The sequence below is a fragment of the Neomonachus schauinslandi genome, chromosome X (assembly GCF_002201575.2).
Source record: "Neomonachus schauinslandi chromosome X, ASM220157v2, whole genome shotgun sequence".
NCBI lineage: Eukaryota > Metazoa > Chordata > Mammalia > Carnivora > Phocidae > Neomonachus > Neomonachus schauinslandi.
In genome coordinates this window covers 4,771,285-4,786,819 of record NC_058419.1, presented here as the reverse complement: position 1 = coordinate 4,786,819, position 15,535 = coordinate 4,771,285, and the positions used below count along the sequence as shown (strand labels likewise).

Sequence of the window (15,535 nt, the reverse complement as noted above, 5' to 3'; positions counted from 1 at the left end):
ATAATGGCTTTAGGGGCACCTGGGTGGCTCAGTCAGTTAAGCAACTGCCTTCAGCTCAGGTCATGATCCCAAGGGTCCTGGGATGGAGCCCCACATCGGGCTCCCTGCTCAGAGGGGAGTTTCCTTCTCCCTCTGCCTCCTCCTCACCAGCTTGTGCTGTCTCTCTTGATCACTCTCTCTTTCTTTAAATAAATAAATAAATAAATAAATAAATAAATAAATAAATAAATAAATAAATAAATAAAATCTTTAAAAAAAAAAGAGTGGCTTCAGGTAATAGGAGAAAATAAATTACACAGGCAAATACACCACGTTATTACACTTAAAAAAAGGAAACCTTAACATTGACAACATTGACACATCTAATACTTCAACATTTATTATAATTGTGTACATTAATCTGGATTAAGCAAATGTGATTTAAAAACTAGACAATTAAAAAGAAGCAAAAGTATAATGCAACCACCTCTCTTAAGTCTGCAGAATTCTGTGCCTTTTTAGACATGAAAGAGGCTGTTCTGAATAGAAATCAATACTGATCTTACAAGCTTTCTATCAATTTCTTGCATATTGATTCTAAAACCCCTTTAAAGGCAGAGTGTATCTTAAAGGTGGAGAAGTCAGCCTATCTTGGACCTCTTTATCCTGTACTCCATCAACTGGGCCTATACTGATTCAGGGTTGGTACCTCCCACACTAAGGAGCAGCCTTTTTTTCCCTTTTACTCATTTATTCAGCAGATATTGATACCTATGTATCCGTGCCTCCCATGTGCTGAGTTCCATGCTGTGGGCTATACTTGAGGAATACCAGCTCACATTTAGTGTTGGTACATGACATATTTTACCACTTTTCCCCTCCAGAGCAAATCTAATGCACATCTATGCAAATAAATGGAGTGTTCCTCTCTGATCATTTGGTGGGAAGACAAATCCACCACCCAGTGTGCATAGGACTCACAAACTGGAGAGAGATGGAGACATTTTCTAATTAAATCAAGAGAAGAGACCCTCATTTTTTCATCAGAAAAACTCTCAGGTTGTTCTTTCTCTCAAGGACCTTACACAGTGATGCTGGTCCCAAAGACAGAGGAGCTTAGTCGAACCTGAGCAGAGTATCAGCTGACTGCATGGATGGGCCTGCAATCTGTTTAGACAGCCAACAGGTTTCTGTGTTCCAGGTACTTGGGACCCCAGTAGTTGCTGCTATCTTGGGACAGTCTGTAGCGAAAAATAAGTTACTGAAGGCCCTGGACTCAGATCAGCTAGCCTCCTGGGGTTTCCCTGGGTTGACAAGCTCTTCTTTGGGAAGGTCTGTGAGTCAAATCTCTACCCAGCAGAGAAATCTGAGTTCAGAAGAGCATCTTAGTTCAGAATTGTTTTCATGGAAAGGGGAGGAGAGGGAAGGCGGTCAGTTGGCATTTGTGGTACTTTATAGGGAGACCTAGGATGCCCAGAGGAGAAGCATGATTTAATACTTTCATCTCTTTGTAAGAAGAGTATGCCTCAGGGGAGGCCTGAGGAAGGCAGTGTTACCTGGTAAAATGAGGTAACCTCCGCACAGTGCTTGGTATTGTGGTTACTGTTACTGAAGAGAACACGGGTTCTGGAGAGAGAGAGCAATGATTCCACATAATGCAATGACCACCTTCTGAGCCTCAAGATCTTCATCTGTAAACTGGGGACAAGAATACCCTCTGCATAGGACTGGTATAGGAATTAATGCCATCACTTTGTGATAATGCCTGATACGTAGTAAGGCCTTGAGAAATGTTAACTGCTTTTCTCCCCTTTTAATCCTGCTGGAGTCTATACACCCTAAAACCCACTTTAGAAGATTTTCCTGTAACTATTGGGAATTGAGGGCAAAGGTATTAATCAACTATCAAAATGCAGACACAGATGTTTCTTTGGTCGGTGGCCTCCTAAGAATCACATCCTATAGAATTTAAACTTAACTGTGTGACTTTCTAATACATGCCCACATGCCTGCAGGGAAAAAAAAAAAAAAAAACACCTCAATTATAGTGAAAAGTGGGAAAGAGAAGACAATTAAAATCTGCTATATAATTCAATCAAAAGCAACTAACTGCTTTTAAACGTGTATGGAAAGTTAAAATACAATCCAAATATTAGCCTATGCCAATCCCTAGCATTCAATGTCTGCAATTTACCCACCAGACATCATCAAGTCTTCAACCTGGCTCCTCAGAAGCTTTAGGGCATCTCCCGCTTTCAAGTCCCAAAGGTACACTTAGAATGTGGGTTTGCTCTCTGTCCCAAAAGTCAAGACACACTGAAACCCATGCTCCTGCTTATTGTACCAGGCCACCTAAACTCATCAGGAGGCCAACCTGTCTTAGGAAAGCTAAGATTAAATTCTTGTTCAATCCTTTTTTCTTGAGCCTGAAATAAGATCATGGACATAAAGTGCTTTCTAAGTTATAAAAAGCTACAAACACAAGTAATTATCATAGCATCATTAAGATACTCTACTGGATGTAAGCAGTTCAGCTTGAGAGGGGCAAAAAGCATGAAGAAATCAAATGGGGAGGGATGAAGTAAGGGAAGAGAAGCCAGCAACTTGGGGCAACTGGGGACAGCCAAACTTGTCCAGGAGTCATCATCTTCTTCTCAGCCTGGAAGAACTAAAAGAAAATAGTAGTAGCTATGAGACTGGAAATACACATCCAATCCAACAATTAGTCAGAGGTTCTTGGGGTTGATGTTTCCAGGCATTAGGAGTAATAGTCCAGATTAATGTGTCTTCTAGAGAGAAGGCAGAACAGGCTTGTAGCTGGTGGAGAACCTGATTGCTACCCATTCCCATTGCCTTCAAGGTAGATATTCTGCTCTGTGCTTCTAGCTGAGGAGGTGCTAAGGAGGAGGGGCTGCCAAGATCTGGAAAGGCAGTGTCCTGTGGGCACCAGGCCCCATGCAGTTCAGACACTGGGGTCAATTCTGCTGGTGTTTAGCATGCAAAACTGTCTTCAAGCAGTATTGAAAATGCAGTCCAAAGGTGCCCAAGTAGCCCTTCCTGGTCAGGCCAGCCCCAGGATGGCACCATCCCCTCCCACACATGCCCCCTTATCCTGGCCTTTACCTGCTACTGGCCCCCCACCTGTTGCTTGTTTTATTGAACACCTTGGTTTTGAGTCCTGATCTGATGCTATACAAGCAAAGAGCCCTGGATTTGAATTCAAAGTCCTGGGTTAGATCCTGATTCTGTCATCCACTAGCTAGGTGTTTCCCCAGGCCCTTTTCCTTTTTAGGTCTTTATTTGCTTGTCCTCAAATGAGGCTAACAACACAGGCCTGGCCAGCATCCCAAGACAGCTGGAGGGCTCACCTGAGGTGGTACATGGAAGGTGTTTCTTGACAGGAAGAGACCATGACCCCTGCAACTTAGAAGTGTCTGTGGGGGAGGGTCTTTATCTGTGCTACCTAAAACTTCAAAGTCTCATAGGGCTTCCCTAAACATAAAGTTTAAGAGAGATAACAGTATCCTGGGTTGAGACTCAGGGGGAGACCAGGGCACATTTCTTCTCCCTAATAAGTTTCCTGGCTACTTGGCACCCACCTAGAAGAGCTTCTCATAGCATTTCCCACAATGGATGGTGTCACGGTGAATGAAGATCTGATCCAGGAGCTCACCCATTGGTTTACTGCAAATCCCACACTGAAAGAGAAAGCAAGCTAGAGGTCAACATGCAAATGAAGCAACATAAATGGGTGGAGTGTGGAGGGTGCACCTGAGCAGACACTGAGCTGATGGCACATCCTGGACTTTGAAGCAGACAATAAAGAAGGGTTAGAAAACCGAGACAAACCTCAAACAAAAAAACTCACACAAACTACCAGGTAGGATGATCACATAGTAGTTAGGAGCCCAGGTTTCAGAAATGGGCCTGGGTTTGAGCCCTAAATCCATTACTTATTAGCTGGGTGAGCTTGGGCAAGTTACTGAGGCTTCTTCATATATAAAATAGGCACAGTGGCAGGTTACCATGAGGATATAGTGAGGTAGTCCACATAGGGTATTCAACCTGGGGTCATACACAAAGTAAGTCATTGCTGTTAGAGGAGGGCTGTGGGACTTTAGTTGTGATGTTTAAGGTCCAAAGAAGGTGATATGAAAATCTAATAAAAGGGAAGGCTATTACAGGAGTGTAGCTCTGCTTTCCTCATGACTCTTATACCTGTCACTCTAGTGGACACCTAAAGGACAAGAGTGGCCAGCTATCTGCAGCAGGCCTTCCTGCAGACAGTCTTGAATAAGAGAAGTCATGAGTCCCCAGGTGTCTGGGTCTCCAATGATTTCCAAGCCTGCCCTGGGCTAAGCCTTCTGCTCATTCAGCTCCCAGTCCTGCCAAGCCTCTGACATGGAGCACAATCACACAGAGATCAAGCCTTCTTTACACTCTGATCCATGAGGCTCCCTAACTCTGGACCATGTTAGCAGCACCACCGTTCTTCCTTACCTTAAAGCAGTAGTCATGGCAGCAGATGCCAAGATGCTCTAGAGTAATCTTTGGACAGTCTCTGATCTCCTGGTTGCAGTAAGTACAGATCCTTCCACTTGTTCTGTGAGATGAAAAACAAGAACTTGGCAGTCAGGCTGACATGCAGACTACTGATGTGATGCAGTCAGACCTTCTGGTTTGACACAGCCAGGCCTAGATGCCCAGATTCTCAGCCTGCCATCTTTTTCTGTAGTGTGCAATTGGTTGCATATCCCTGGGCTGGACTGGGTCTCAGCCCACTGTAGACCCTCATGATATTTCCAGCAATTGGTCATGTAGCTTCACCCTACTTGCAAATCATATGAGGACCATAGACCTCCTGGTATGATTCTTATTCCAGGCAGCTTGCCTCTCCCTGACCCTTTGTCTAGCATATTGGGGGTACTACCCCCCTCTAGAACAGGAAGACCCATGTCTTCTTCTACAGGAGACATACCCTTGCATGCCCTACCTGGCCCCCTGTCTTGATGACCCTTCTCTTCATGCCTGGGACCAGTAAACCTTGCCTCTCAGACCCTACACCCCAAGGACCATCACAAAGACAGTATGGCTGTAGAGCCTGCTGGGACCTCATGTTGAAGTTCTAGATTCTAACTTCTAGGCTGAGTATCTCCCCACTTTGAGGATCCCTGCCTTTGTTCCTGAGAGTCATCCCTGCTTTTCCTCCTCAGAGAGAATCTGCTGAAAGTGCCGGCCTGCCCTGATCCTTCAGGTGTAAATTGTGAGTGCTTTCTTCCAGAGATTTGAGTATGCTTTTGACAGGAGCTAGGGGTGGTGCTACCAACCTGAAGCCACATAGTCTCCTCCCTTCAAGGGCTCAGAATTACTGTGAGCATCTCAGGTTTGGTCCCTCCATCATGCTGATGGCCCAGGGCTCAGTCTCTTGACAGTGTTGCTAAAGACTCCTGCCTTCATCAAAGCCCTGTTCCCCCCTCCCCCATGTATTTTACCATCACCAGTTTCAGCTCACAGTTAGTCAGATAATACAGTAGAAACATCCCTGACCTAGGAGTAGTCAGGGACCCGGGGTTTAGTCCTGGCTCTGCCACTAACTCATTGTGTAACATAAGACATATTATTTACTCTTTCCAGGCTTGTTTCCTGCACCGTGACCTGAGTGAACTCCATCTCTAAGACTCCTTTCTCTTCTGTTTCAAGAATTTTAAAATAGGACTTCTTTATCATTAAGACCATCCTGTGACCACTGTCATGTAGTGACAGCTTTTGAAACTGCTGAATGGTAGCCTCATTCAATTCAAATGAATGGCTCTCTCTGGCTTCTTGATGATCGCAACCCACTTTTCTTAACTTGCCATCCACCACTCTCTTTTGTAGTTTAGTTTTTTTTTTCCTTTCTGGTCATATGTGCAGGTTTATTAAGTGATCATTTACATTCTAATCCCAAGGCCTCTCCTGCTGACATGAGCTCCCTGGGCTTTCAGCCACCACCATTTCCCTTCTTAGCAGCCCTTTGAGTTTGCCTTCTGGTCTTAGCTGGGTTCAAAGGTTGCCACAAGTGTAACATCCCAATAAGGGAAGCATCATCCAAGTAGTGGTGTGACAGATCTGCAAGTGGATCAGAAGCAGCCAAGCATAAGACAAAAGCAAATGGACTTTGTGTGGAAATGTCCCTCAGCTGTTTCTTCTCTGTAGACCTGAGAGCTCCCTGGTAAGATAGTAGACTTACCTCTTAGAGTACAAAGAGCTGTCACATGCAGTTTTCTTCTCCATGTCACATGAGTCCTCAGTGCATCTAATACTGCAGAGAGTGCGATGGGGAAGAGGAGGGCAGAAGATGGAAGCAAGATGACTACCACGGTCATGAGTGGAAATGCTTTGCTAATATTATTAACCTTGTGGCCACAAGCTGAGACACGATTCTGCATGACCCACCATCATCTGTTATGCTGAGTGGCAGGGGAAGCTTTGAACTTCATGCCAGAGAGGCATAATTCTCTTGGAGAAGAGCCCTTCCAATGGGGGGCAAAGAATACCTGCCATGCTGAGGAAGATAAGATTCACTGATCAGTAGGATGGGATCAGGGCTTTTCTCCCCACATACGTGTCTGCGTTACAATGTGACAGTCACCAGGAGCCCACACAGCAGAAATCAGACATTAGGAATGGGAACAAATAAAAGAAGGAAACATTCTAACATATTACCTGTGCTTGAGTTACAGGGGGGATTGAGGTGAAGTTTTTTTTAAATTTTTGTATCTGCATTTTTCAGTAGTATGACTTTTGATGATGAATACAAATGGTTAAAAAAATAAAATCCTATTGCCAGGAAAATGTGACTATCTACAAGCCATGGGACACACGTTAGTGCTACTGACCAGGTTCTGTTTTTTTTTCTGAGCATTAAGTTTATCTCTAAGCTTCCTGGAAGGTAAAGCAAAAGGAGAAATCACACTAGACTGTACAATCCTCCAATAAAGAAACTCTACCGCTTTTTTTCATAAGATATAACATCTTAACTGAATGTAAAATTCAATTTTAAAATACATTTAATTGTCAGACTGTGTAAGAATTAAACTTAACAGAGTGGTGGGAATGGGAGGAGAAAAACCAGGAGATAGAGTACAATCAAGTGACACTCATAGACACAAATGCTAGATGGCAAGGACAGCTCCCTGAAAAAAAAAAAGCCATAGAGACGGAAAATAGATCAGTGGTGCCCAGGGGCTATGGCTGGTGGTGTGGGGGGTTGCTAATGGGTATGGGGTTTCCTTTTGGGGTGGTGAAAAAGTTCCGGAATTGGATGGTGATGATGGTTGCAAACATGGTGAATGTACTAAACATCACTGAATTATATACTTTAAAGAGTGAATTTTATGATATGTGAGTTGTATCTCAATAAAGTTATTGACAAAAACTACCCTAAGGAATTACAGATGAAGAAACTAAGGCTCAGGAAGACTGAACATCAAAAATGACCCAACCCATGGGGTCAAGCTGGGGCTTGAACTTGACACCTATGGTCATTATTCCACAGTACCAGTGAAAGCTGGTTCAGAATCCCCAGAGGCCCAATCCTGAAGTAAGGCCAGGGTGTTCCTCTCTGTTACTAAAATCCTCATCCTAGCGGTGAGATGATGTGTCATAAAAAAATATTCCCAGAGGAATGCTGTCTCGGTGCGCATTACTTTTTAACTGAGGTGGCATGAAGGTATCTTTCCACGTGGCATCACAAAGCAACCAGATGAAGAGATGATGACTGAAAAGTTACGCATATATCAGGATCTGCAGTCAAACGTGTGTTCAATGTGTGCAGTCAAACATGAGGCACCCTGGCATGCTGAAAAGAGAGGAGCCCTGTGCTCTGAAACATGATTGAATTAACTAGGTAAAAAGTCCCTAAGGGCCTTGTCAGCTCTGTAAAGAGCAATGCTCTCAGAATTTTACTAAAGAAAGCTTGTCCACCAACAAACAAAGCTAGGCAGGAGGGGATGGCACTGGAAGTGGGGTGTCGGATGAATTAATAGAGGGGGAACACAAAAGCACTGACTTAGGTAGAACAGCTTGAAATTCATAAATCATGTCTGTGGGCAATTACATCATTCACCCATTCAATAAATGATTATACAGAAACAACTCTGGGCCAAGCCCCAGATGAGGTACTGGAGATTCAGGATCATGGAAGGATCTGGGACGTGCTCTTACCTGCTGTAGCATGAAGACACTGGCTTCCCGGAGGATACCTCACTAGCATTCATGTATTCCTTCACAAAGAGAATCCCTTTGCTGTAGAAGGAGCACAGTAGAACAGAAAGAGGTATACTGAAAGATTCCAGGGGACTGGGCCTGGCCCAAAGGAGGGGTCCAGGGCTAGGAGGGTTCCCACATGGTTTGAAGGAAGTAAAGGAACTCATGGTAAATCCCGGGAGTAGAAGTGCTGATGGGCTCTAGCTACCACCAGGCAAGGAAAATGGCAAACAGGAGCTGCTGCCCACTGAGCACACCGTGGACTGGGCTGAAATTGAAGCCTGCTATGTGCAGATTTGAGAACCCTAGAAAAAGGCTCCCTGGAGCCAATGTCAATATGCTTTCCTTCTTCACGCAGATCTCTACGCTATGGGAGGCTTGTCCCCCACCTCCCCAGACTCCAGTACAGTGAACTTTCCATCCTCTCTGACTGCATTTTCTTTCCCTTTTATCTGGCCCAGGATAGCCTCCAAGCTGCAGACACAGACTGTTGGTCCTTGCCACTCTGTGTGAATCTCCACCAACAATCTAATCTCTCCCTTCTCAGTCCTAGATAGGTCCCTGGCAACACTGGAAGTCTGCCTCATGTTGGGCTCACCATGACCCTGAATTTGGCCTTTATCAACCTGGCTTGATGTTATCAGAGGGCCCTCTGATTTCCCTGCCCCCCCTCCACCTCCTCAGCCTCCCTGCAATAGCTAATATGCAGGTGAGGCCAGGAGTGCAGGTGAAGCAGTGGGTGTGCACCTCCCCTACAATGAGTAATGGGAGAGAGACAGACATGGGCCCTGGCCTCAGTGGGCTTTCTCTGGCCTTCCCACACATGTTCCTCAAAAGATATTATTAGCAGGGTATTACAGATGGCAGAGTACCAGGAAGTGCCACCTCAGCTTCTCACTGGGGATATGATAAGACTGTCCAGGCATACGAACAGGACTTTATGTTGGGGAGATTTGGGCTACACTATGTGGCCCGTTGACCAATGGGATGCTGGGAGTTGGGGGTGGTACTAGAGCTAACATCAGGGAAGTGACATGGGATAAAAATTAAGTCCTTTAGCTCTAGGGAGGATATAGCCCAGAGAACACTTCCCAGGTTGTCTCTTCTTACCTGATTGAACTGGAGTCCAATTCACTTGGGGAGGCTGGGATGTAAACATGAGGCTGCTCAGTAGAGGCAGCGACGGTAACAGTGACCATACAACTCGAGGGGTTTCTCACTCTGAAGGAAGTAAATGGAGGGGTGAGTGTGTAAACATTGAGAGCTGACATCTTCCAGCATCAAACAGGGTTTGGAAAGTTTAAAAATGTGCCAATGTTTTTAAACAACCCATGCAGATCACTGAGCTTGTGTTTTACAAGGTTCTTGAGATCAGTGAGTGGAACCACTTACTTTACAGATAAGAAAACCCAGGTGAAGTGACCAGGTAACACTGTGAGTCAGTGGTAAGACTTGAATTTTAGAGTATCCTTCCCCACTACAGCCAAAGGCCTTGGCCTGTGACTCACTTGGTCTGAGAAGAGCATGGGGGCTACCAGGGCCTTGACAGACACAGTCTAGCTCACCTCCTTGCTGGATGGGACAGCCCCTTCCTAGGATCAACTCTATCCCCTCATCCTCCAGAGAACTCTCTGGAGAAAAGAACACCAAGGGAGAGAGGAACAAATAAATTTAGGCAGCACCAAAGAGGAGACTTGGATGCACCTCGTTTTGGAAGGCATTTGACATGAGCAGAGGCAAGAAACTGACACGTATGACGGTTTTTCTGAATATCCACCACTTGGCTGCACACACAGCTGTTGGCCTGGAATCTGACCTCCTAGCTGGCTCACAAGTTTTTTCTCTGACCAGGCCCTTACTTGCTCTCACTCTGCCCGCTGTAGGTCAGGGCATGCTGTTGGGCACCACCACTGCCCCCCCCCATTGTGTGCCATCCACTTTACATATACCTACTCTCCAGTGGCCTTGGGACAGCTCTATGGGCACATACTGTCCTGGGCTGAATTTGGCTTCTTTCCAACATGTTGCTGCTCAGACCAACCTCTGAATGTGGCTGCTTCCACCTGGCCCGGTCTCTGGGGCATCCCTCCCTTGCTAGAGAATCCAGTGCCCAAGAACACAACTAGTTTAAGAGTGGGGAGGGGGGAAAACAATCATGATCTTGCATTTGCCTAGCTCCCCAGTCTCATCTTCTCAAACTTTGTCATATATACCTGAATCTCTAGGCATACTGACTGACTTTCTCATATCTTTGCACATAACACCACCTTCTCCTCTGGGAAGCCCTTCTGGAGTACCTGCTCTCTCAACCCGAGGCTGGGTGAAGTACCCTGTTTCCATGTGCCCAGTCATCCTGTGCCTATTCCTATGGCACCTTATGATATAGGAATGAACCATGGAAACTGGAGGAGATGGACTAGCTGGGAGGGGAGGCCCCACGGGAACCTGGAAAGACAGATGATAGGGGATAAAATACAAAGCCAGAGAGTGAGAAGAAAATGACTGCAAGAGGAAGGAACAACTAGCAAGTGTCTGGCATTCTGGTCCACACCCAGCACAAGAGTTGAAGGGACAGTAGAACTGAGGGGCCAAGGTAAGAAAATATCCCATGGGGATCCTTCTAGGACTGCAACGTGAGCAATGACAGACCTCCACCAGGAGGGCTCCTGTCCCTGGTCAGGTAACATCCCATCTCCCTCCCATAGCCTACTCCTTCTAGTCTACAAGATCCAGCCCTGGCCCTGCCCACCTGGTCTCCTTCCCCCTCCTCACCTCACTTCCTACCCTTCAACCACAGAGCCCTTCTTTCAATCTCTTCTCCTCAACTCCCTCTCCCATCTTGGTCTTTGTACATGCTGCCCACTTGTGTCTTCCCAGGTTCTCTTCCAGTCTGGCGGCTCCTTGTGCTTCAGGTTTCAACTGCACTGTCCCCTTCTTCGCAGAAAAGCTTTCCCTGACCATCCTAGCTACAATACCCCCTGTCCCGGCCTCTCTCCATTAGAGGACCCAGTTTCCTTCTTTTCTGGGCTTATCACAAATGGAGAGGCAACAGATACAGCACAGTGATAAGTAGTACATGCTCTGGACTCTGCTTTCTAATCCCTGTTAGGCCACTACCTGGCTGAATGACTATTGGCAAGCTGTTCAACCTTCCTCTGCTTCCATTTCTGTTCTGTAGATCTGAGATAATAATAGTACCCCCCCATATGGTTGGTGTGAGAATCAAGTGAGTACACACAAAGCACAAGAACAATTTCTAATTCATTTTTAGTACACAGCAAATGCTAGTGGTTATCATTATGGTATTATTGCTATAGTGTTTATTCGTTGGTGCACCATGTGCTCCCTTGCCTTCTTGTTCAATGTGTATGTGGCTGCTACCTACAACTGGCTCACAGGAGATACTTATATACTGTCTCTAGGCCCATAGCTCTTGGTTATTTCTAAACTCATGGCCACCTTGGGGAAAGATCTCCAGAGAGCAAAGGGACCACCCAAATGTTGCCATGCAAGGCCACCCTGGCTGGCAGTGGTGGCAGTGGAAGAGTTCATCCAACATCATTTATCTCTGGGGAGCTCCCATCCACACCAGGACACACCTTCCTCAGAGACCTTCCATCTCCGTTAATGGCAAAGGCATTCCATATCCTCTCCTGACCCAGGTTTTCATGCTCCAAAGGGCTGCCAGAAAATATGATACTCTGTGCACTTTCTCTGTTCCAGGCTTGGTCTAACAGACTGGATGCTATAGCTCCAAACTGAAGCCCATGAAGACCTACCCCTGGGGCATTCATTGCTGGTCACCTTCCCACTACCTCCTAGCCACTCACAGCTGCAGAGAGTAACAGATTTGCCTAACATGTTACGGTTTGTTCTGCATGGTGGCCCATCAAAAAAACCTGGGCTGTAGCAGGGGCCCAGCACAGCATAACCCTTACCTGGTGGCCTGGCTGTCCAGTTCCACAAGCTGCTCAGGTCTTCTGGGGCTGCTCTGTGGCTCTGGGGTCCTGGGAGCTGCAGGCTGCTGGGAGGGTACAGCTGGGTCTCCCTGGCCCCCTCTCAGGGCTGTGGGCTTCTCCTGCCAGGTCTCTCCCACCTTGGCAGCCACATTCTTCTCTTCAGAACCAGCCAAGGTGCTGAGGAAGAATAAATATCCTTATGGAGCAAGTGCTTTGGGACCAGTCCTTCTTTACCCACTGCTTGCTGATGTTACCTCCTGTGGCCATAGTGGGCTCCTCTTCCAGAAGATAGGGAAGAGAAGAGCCTAGCATGGCCCCCACCACACGGAGACCAGTCTTTCTCGTCTTTGGGAGAATCCCAGTACCACTGCTCCTTTCCCACTTGACAAAGACTCTGAGAACACATGATGACTTCAAAGAGGTTTTAAAAGACAGTCTTCTAGCTGGAAACAAACAGTGGCATTCCTGTCCCCGTCCTCCCACTGCCATCTTTCTTTTCTCCAAGCCTTCTCAGTCCCAGTCTGTCTGTCCTGCCTAAAAAGCCTCAAGCCATCTGGTTTTCTCCCCAGGCCCTGGTGCTCGGAAGATTTAAGAACACAGGCAGCCCCACAGGGGCCCAGCTCTCTCAGAAGGAGCTTCTCCCCTAGGCTCCCCTGGCGGGCTGGGTGAGGGTGACAAAAGGGAAACAGTACCATTATGCTCACTAATTTTCAAAGAGGCTGGTGACCCCACAGTGGGTCACCAACCCCCAAAGACTCCCAGCCAGACCAGAAATGTGTGGCTCAGCCCATTTGTGATCCTCGCGCGCCATCTGGTGGATAGTGCGGGACAAGACTGCAGCTTAAACCATGCCAAGATCCATCTTGCCCAAGGCAGCCATTTTCCTTATTGATGGTCACATTTCCCAGCTGCACTGTGGTTGGAGCTCCTGGCTGCAGGAAATGGCGGTACACGCGGATGCACACGTGCTGAAATGTGTAGGAGCTCAGCACACGCACAAGCAGGCACATACGTATTGTTGTGGCAGCTTTATTTTCACAGTTAGGAGTATTTGTCCTTTATTGCTAAGTAATCACAGCTATTATTATGAGGCAATCGCATTTTCATCCCCTTTTTACAGATGAACAATCTGGGGTGAGGGTCCCTTTGCAGCTCATAAATAGCAATCAAAGGGTGCCTGGGTGGCTCAGTGGGTTAAGCATCTGCCTTCTGCTCAGATCATGATCCCAGGGTCCTGGGATCAAGCCCCGTGTCAGGCTCCTTGCTCAGCAAGGAGTCTGCTTCTCCTTCTCCCTCTGCCTACCACTCCCCCTCCTTGTGTTCTCTCTCTCTCTGTCTGTCAAATAAAATCTTTAAAAAAAAATGGCAATCAAGATAGAACTTCAGTTCCCTCCCGGGGTTCAGTCTGACCATATAGCCAGCTCTACACTTCCATCACTAAGTGGAGATGGAACTGGGGTGGAAGCAGAGCAAGAGTTCATTACTTCAACGTCCCAAACAAACAAACAAAAAGGCCCTTCTCAACCTCAGTTTCCTCCCCCACAACAGCCAAACATTATGAAAGAACTGTCTACACTCACTCTTGTGACTTCTTCATTCCTTTTTCCTTGTCAACTTTCCCCTGAAGCTACTACTGCTTCCCAATATCCCAAATTATCTGTGCCTAGCGCCACTATGTGGTCCTATAGGCCCCTGCCCCCAATGGGGGCTCTCCAGGATCTCGGGGATCAAAAAAGCAACCATTTGAAGCTGAAAAACCTAATTTGAATGCTCTGGATATTTTATCCAGGTAGACAAACCTTAGAGACACCCCAAGGGCTGTTTCTCCTTGGTCCGTCACTCCAAACTTAGTCTACAGTCTCCATAAGATTACTATCAGGACAAAAACATTTCTTAAAAGCTTCCTCTACAAATATTAGTAGGAAGCTTTAGCCTTCATGTTGAGCAGGTAACCTCAATTTGTCCCATCTGCCACAAACACAACTCTCATAAAAAAATTAAGTGGGGCAAAGATGAGAGACAACACTTATAAAACCAGTGAGTTTCGTGGTTGTGTGTTTATAACTGACTCATGGCTGAAAATTTAGAATTAAAGCCATGAAATCTCTCTTTTTGTGTCTATCTGTATGTTTATGTATATATGTATGTTATATATGTGTAATATTTTCCTATCTCTGGGAAGTATACCAAATTCACTTACAAAGTCCCTTATCCTCTATTCCAAATGACTTAGAGATGAATAAGCACTTATACAAATTAAATATTCCTAAGACTTTCATAAATTAAATAAATAAATTCTAAACTTTGAGTATAAAAAACCAGCATTCTTACAAAAATTAACCCAAATGTTTTAAAAATTCAAGGTCAAAACATTTAGCTAAATCTTTGGCAAATAAGACTAGTTTAATATTCCTAGTTTAATAAGAACAGTTATGTCTCATGAGTTATCACCCTTACTACAAGCACATATTTTTATTCTACTTGAGTATAATCTTCCTAAACTTAATGGGTTTACTAGCGCAATAAGCTAGTATTACATCTACTAGGTGTTTAAGATTACAAAAATATACATTTGCTTTTAATCAAACTGAGTCATTATTCTGACAAACTCTATTTCAACAGTAATTATGTTTTATAATATGTCAGCTTAAAGACAGTTTCCAAGATCTTTTTGGAAATTTAAAACCTTAGATTCATGCTAAATTAAATTAAGAGATACTCACTAAATACCTAGATCATTTCAAAGTAAGATAAAATACTGAAACATTAGTTACTAAGCCTAAGTTTAAGTTTATATACTTTTTGCTGCTTATTTTTTATAGTACAGAGAGGCTGTAGATAGATTTGTTAATAAATGTCTTCATTTGTCCACACTGAAAAATTATATTATAAAAAAGTATGTAACTATAAAATTTTTTTTTAAAGATTTTATTTATTTATTTGTTTGAGAGAGAGAGAGAGAAACAGCATGAGAGGGGATAGGGTCAGAGGGAGAAGCAGGCTCCCCGCCAAGCCGGGAGCCCGATGCGGGACTTGATCCCAGGACTCCAGGATCATGACCTGAGCCGAAGGCAGTCGCTTAACCAACTGAGCCACCCAGGCGCCCTGTAACTATAAAATTTTATGAGATATATATTCATAAGCTTTACTAGTCTACTGTAAAATGCTGGTGCATGACAAACAGTTCAAAATGATCTACCTCCTAGTTTTCTCTGTAAAATAGAAGTTACTAATAGTTAAAAATTATAATCAGTATGTATAAATGAGACTACTAAAAGTAATAATGGCAAAGGAGAACAACTTTGTATGTAAGGTATGCAAATATATTTTTGTTATATAAATATATATTT

At 45.1% G+C, this 15,535-nt stretch overlaps 1 protein-coding gene across 3 annotated transcripts in view; it reads right to left on the bottom strand.

Annotated features, from left to right (window-relative positions):
• Positions 1-361: 361 nt before the first annotated feature.
• The window catches only part of ZNF185 (zinc finger protein 185 with LIM domain), a 63,228-nt gene continuing 48,054 nt past the window's right edge, over positions 362-15,535 (bottom strand). For all 3 annotated transcript variants that reach the window (XM_044911575.1, XM_044911577.1, XM_044911576.1), the window contains exons 14-20: positions 12,165-12,362; positions 9,337-9,447; positions 8,185-8,265; positions 6,209-6,280; positions 4,480-4,582; positions 3,579-3,677; positions 362-2,647 (exon numbers count right to left, since the gene is read on the bottom strand). In XM_044911575.1, coding sequence (XP_044767510.1) covers positions 3,579-3,677; positions 4,480-4,582; positions 6,209-6,280; positions 8,185-8,265; positions 9,337-9,447; positions 12,165-12,362 — 664 coding nt within the window. In that variant the 3' untranslated portion in view covers positions 362-2,647. The remainder of the gene's footprint in view (positions 2,648-3,578; positions 3,678-4,479; positions 4,583-6,208; positions 6,281-8,184; positions 8,266-9,336; positions 9,448-12,164; positions 12,363-15,535) is intronic.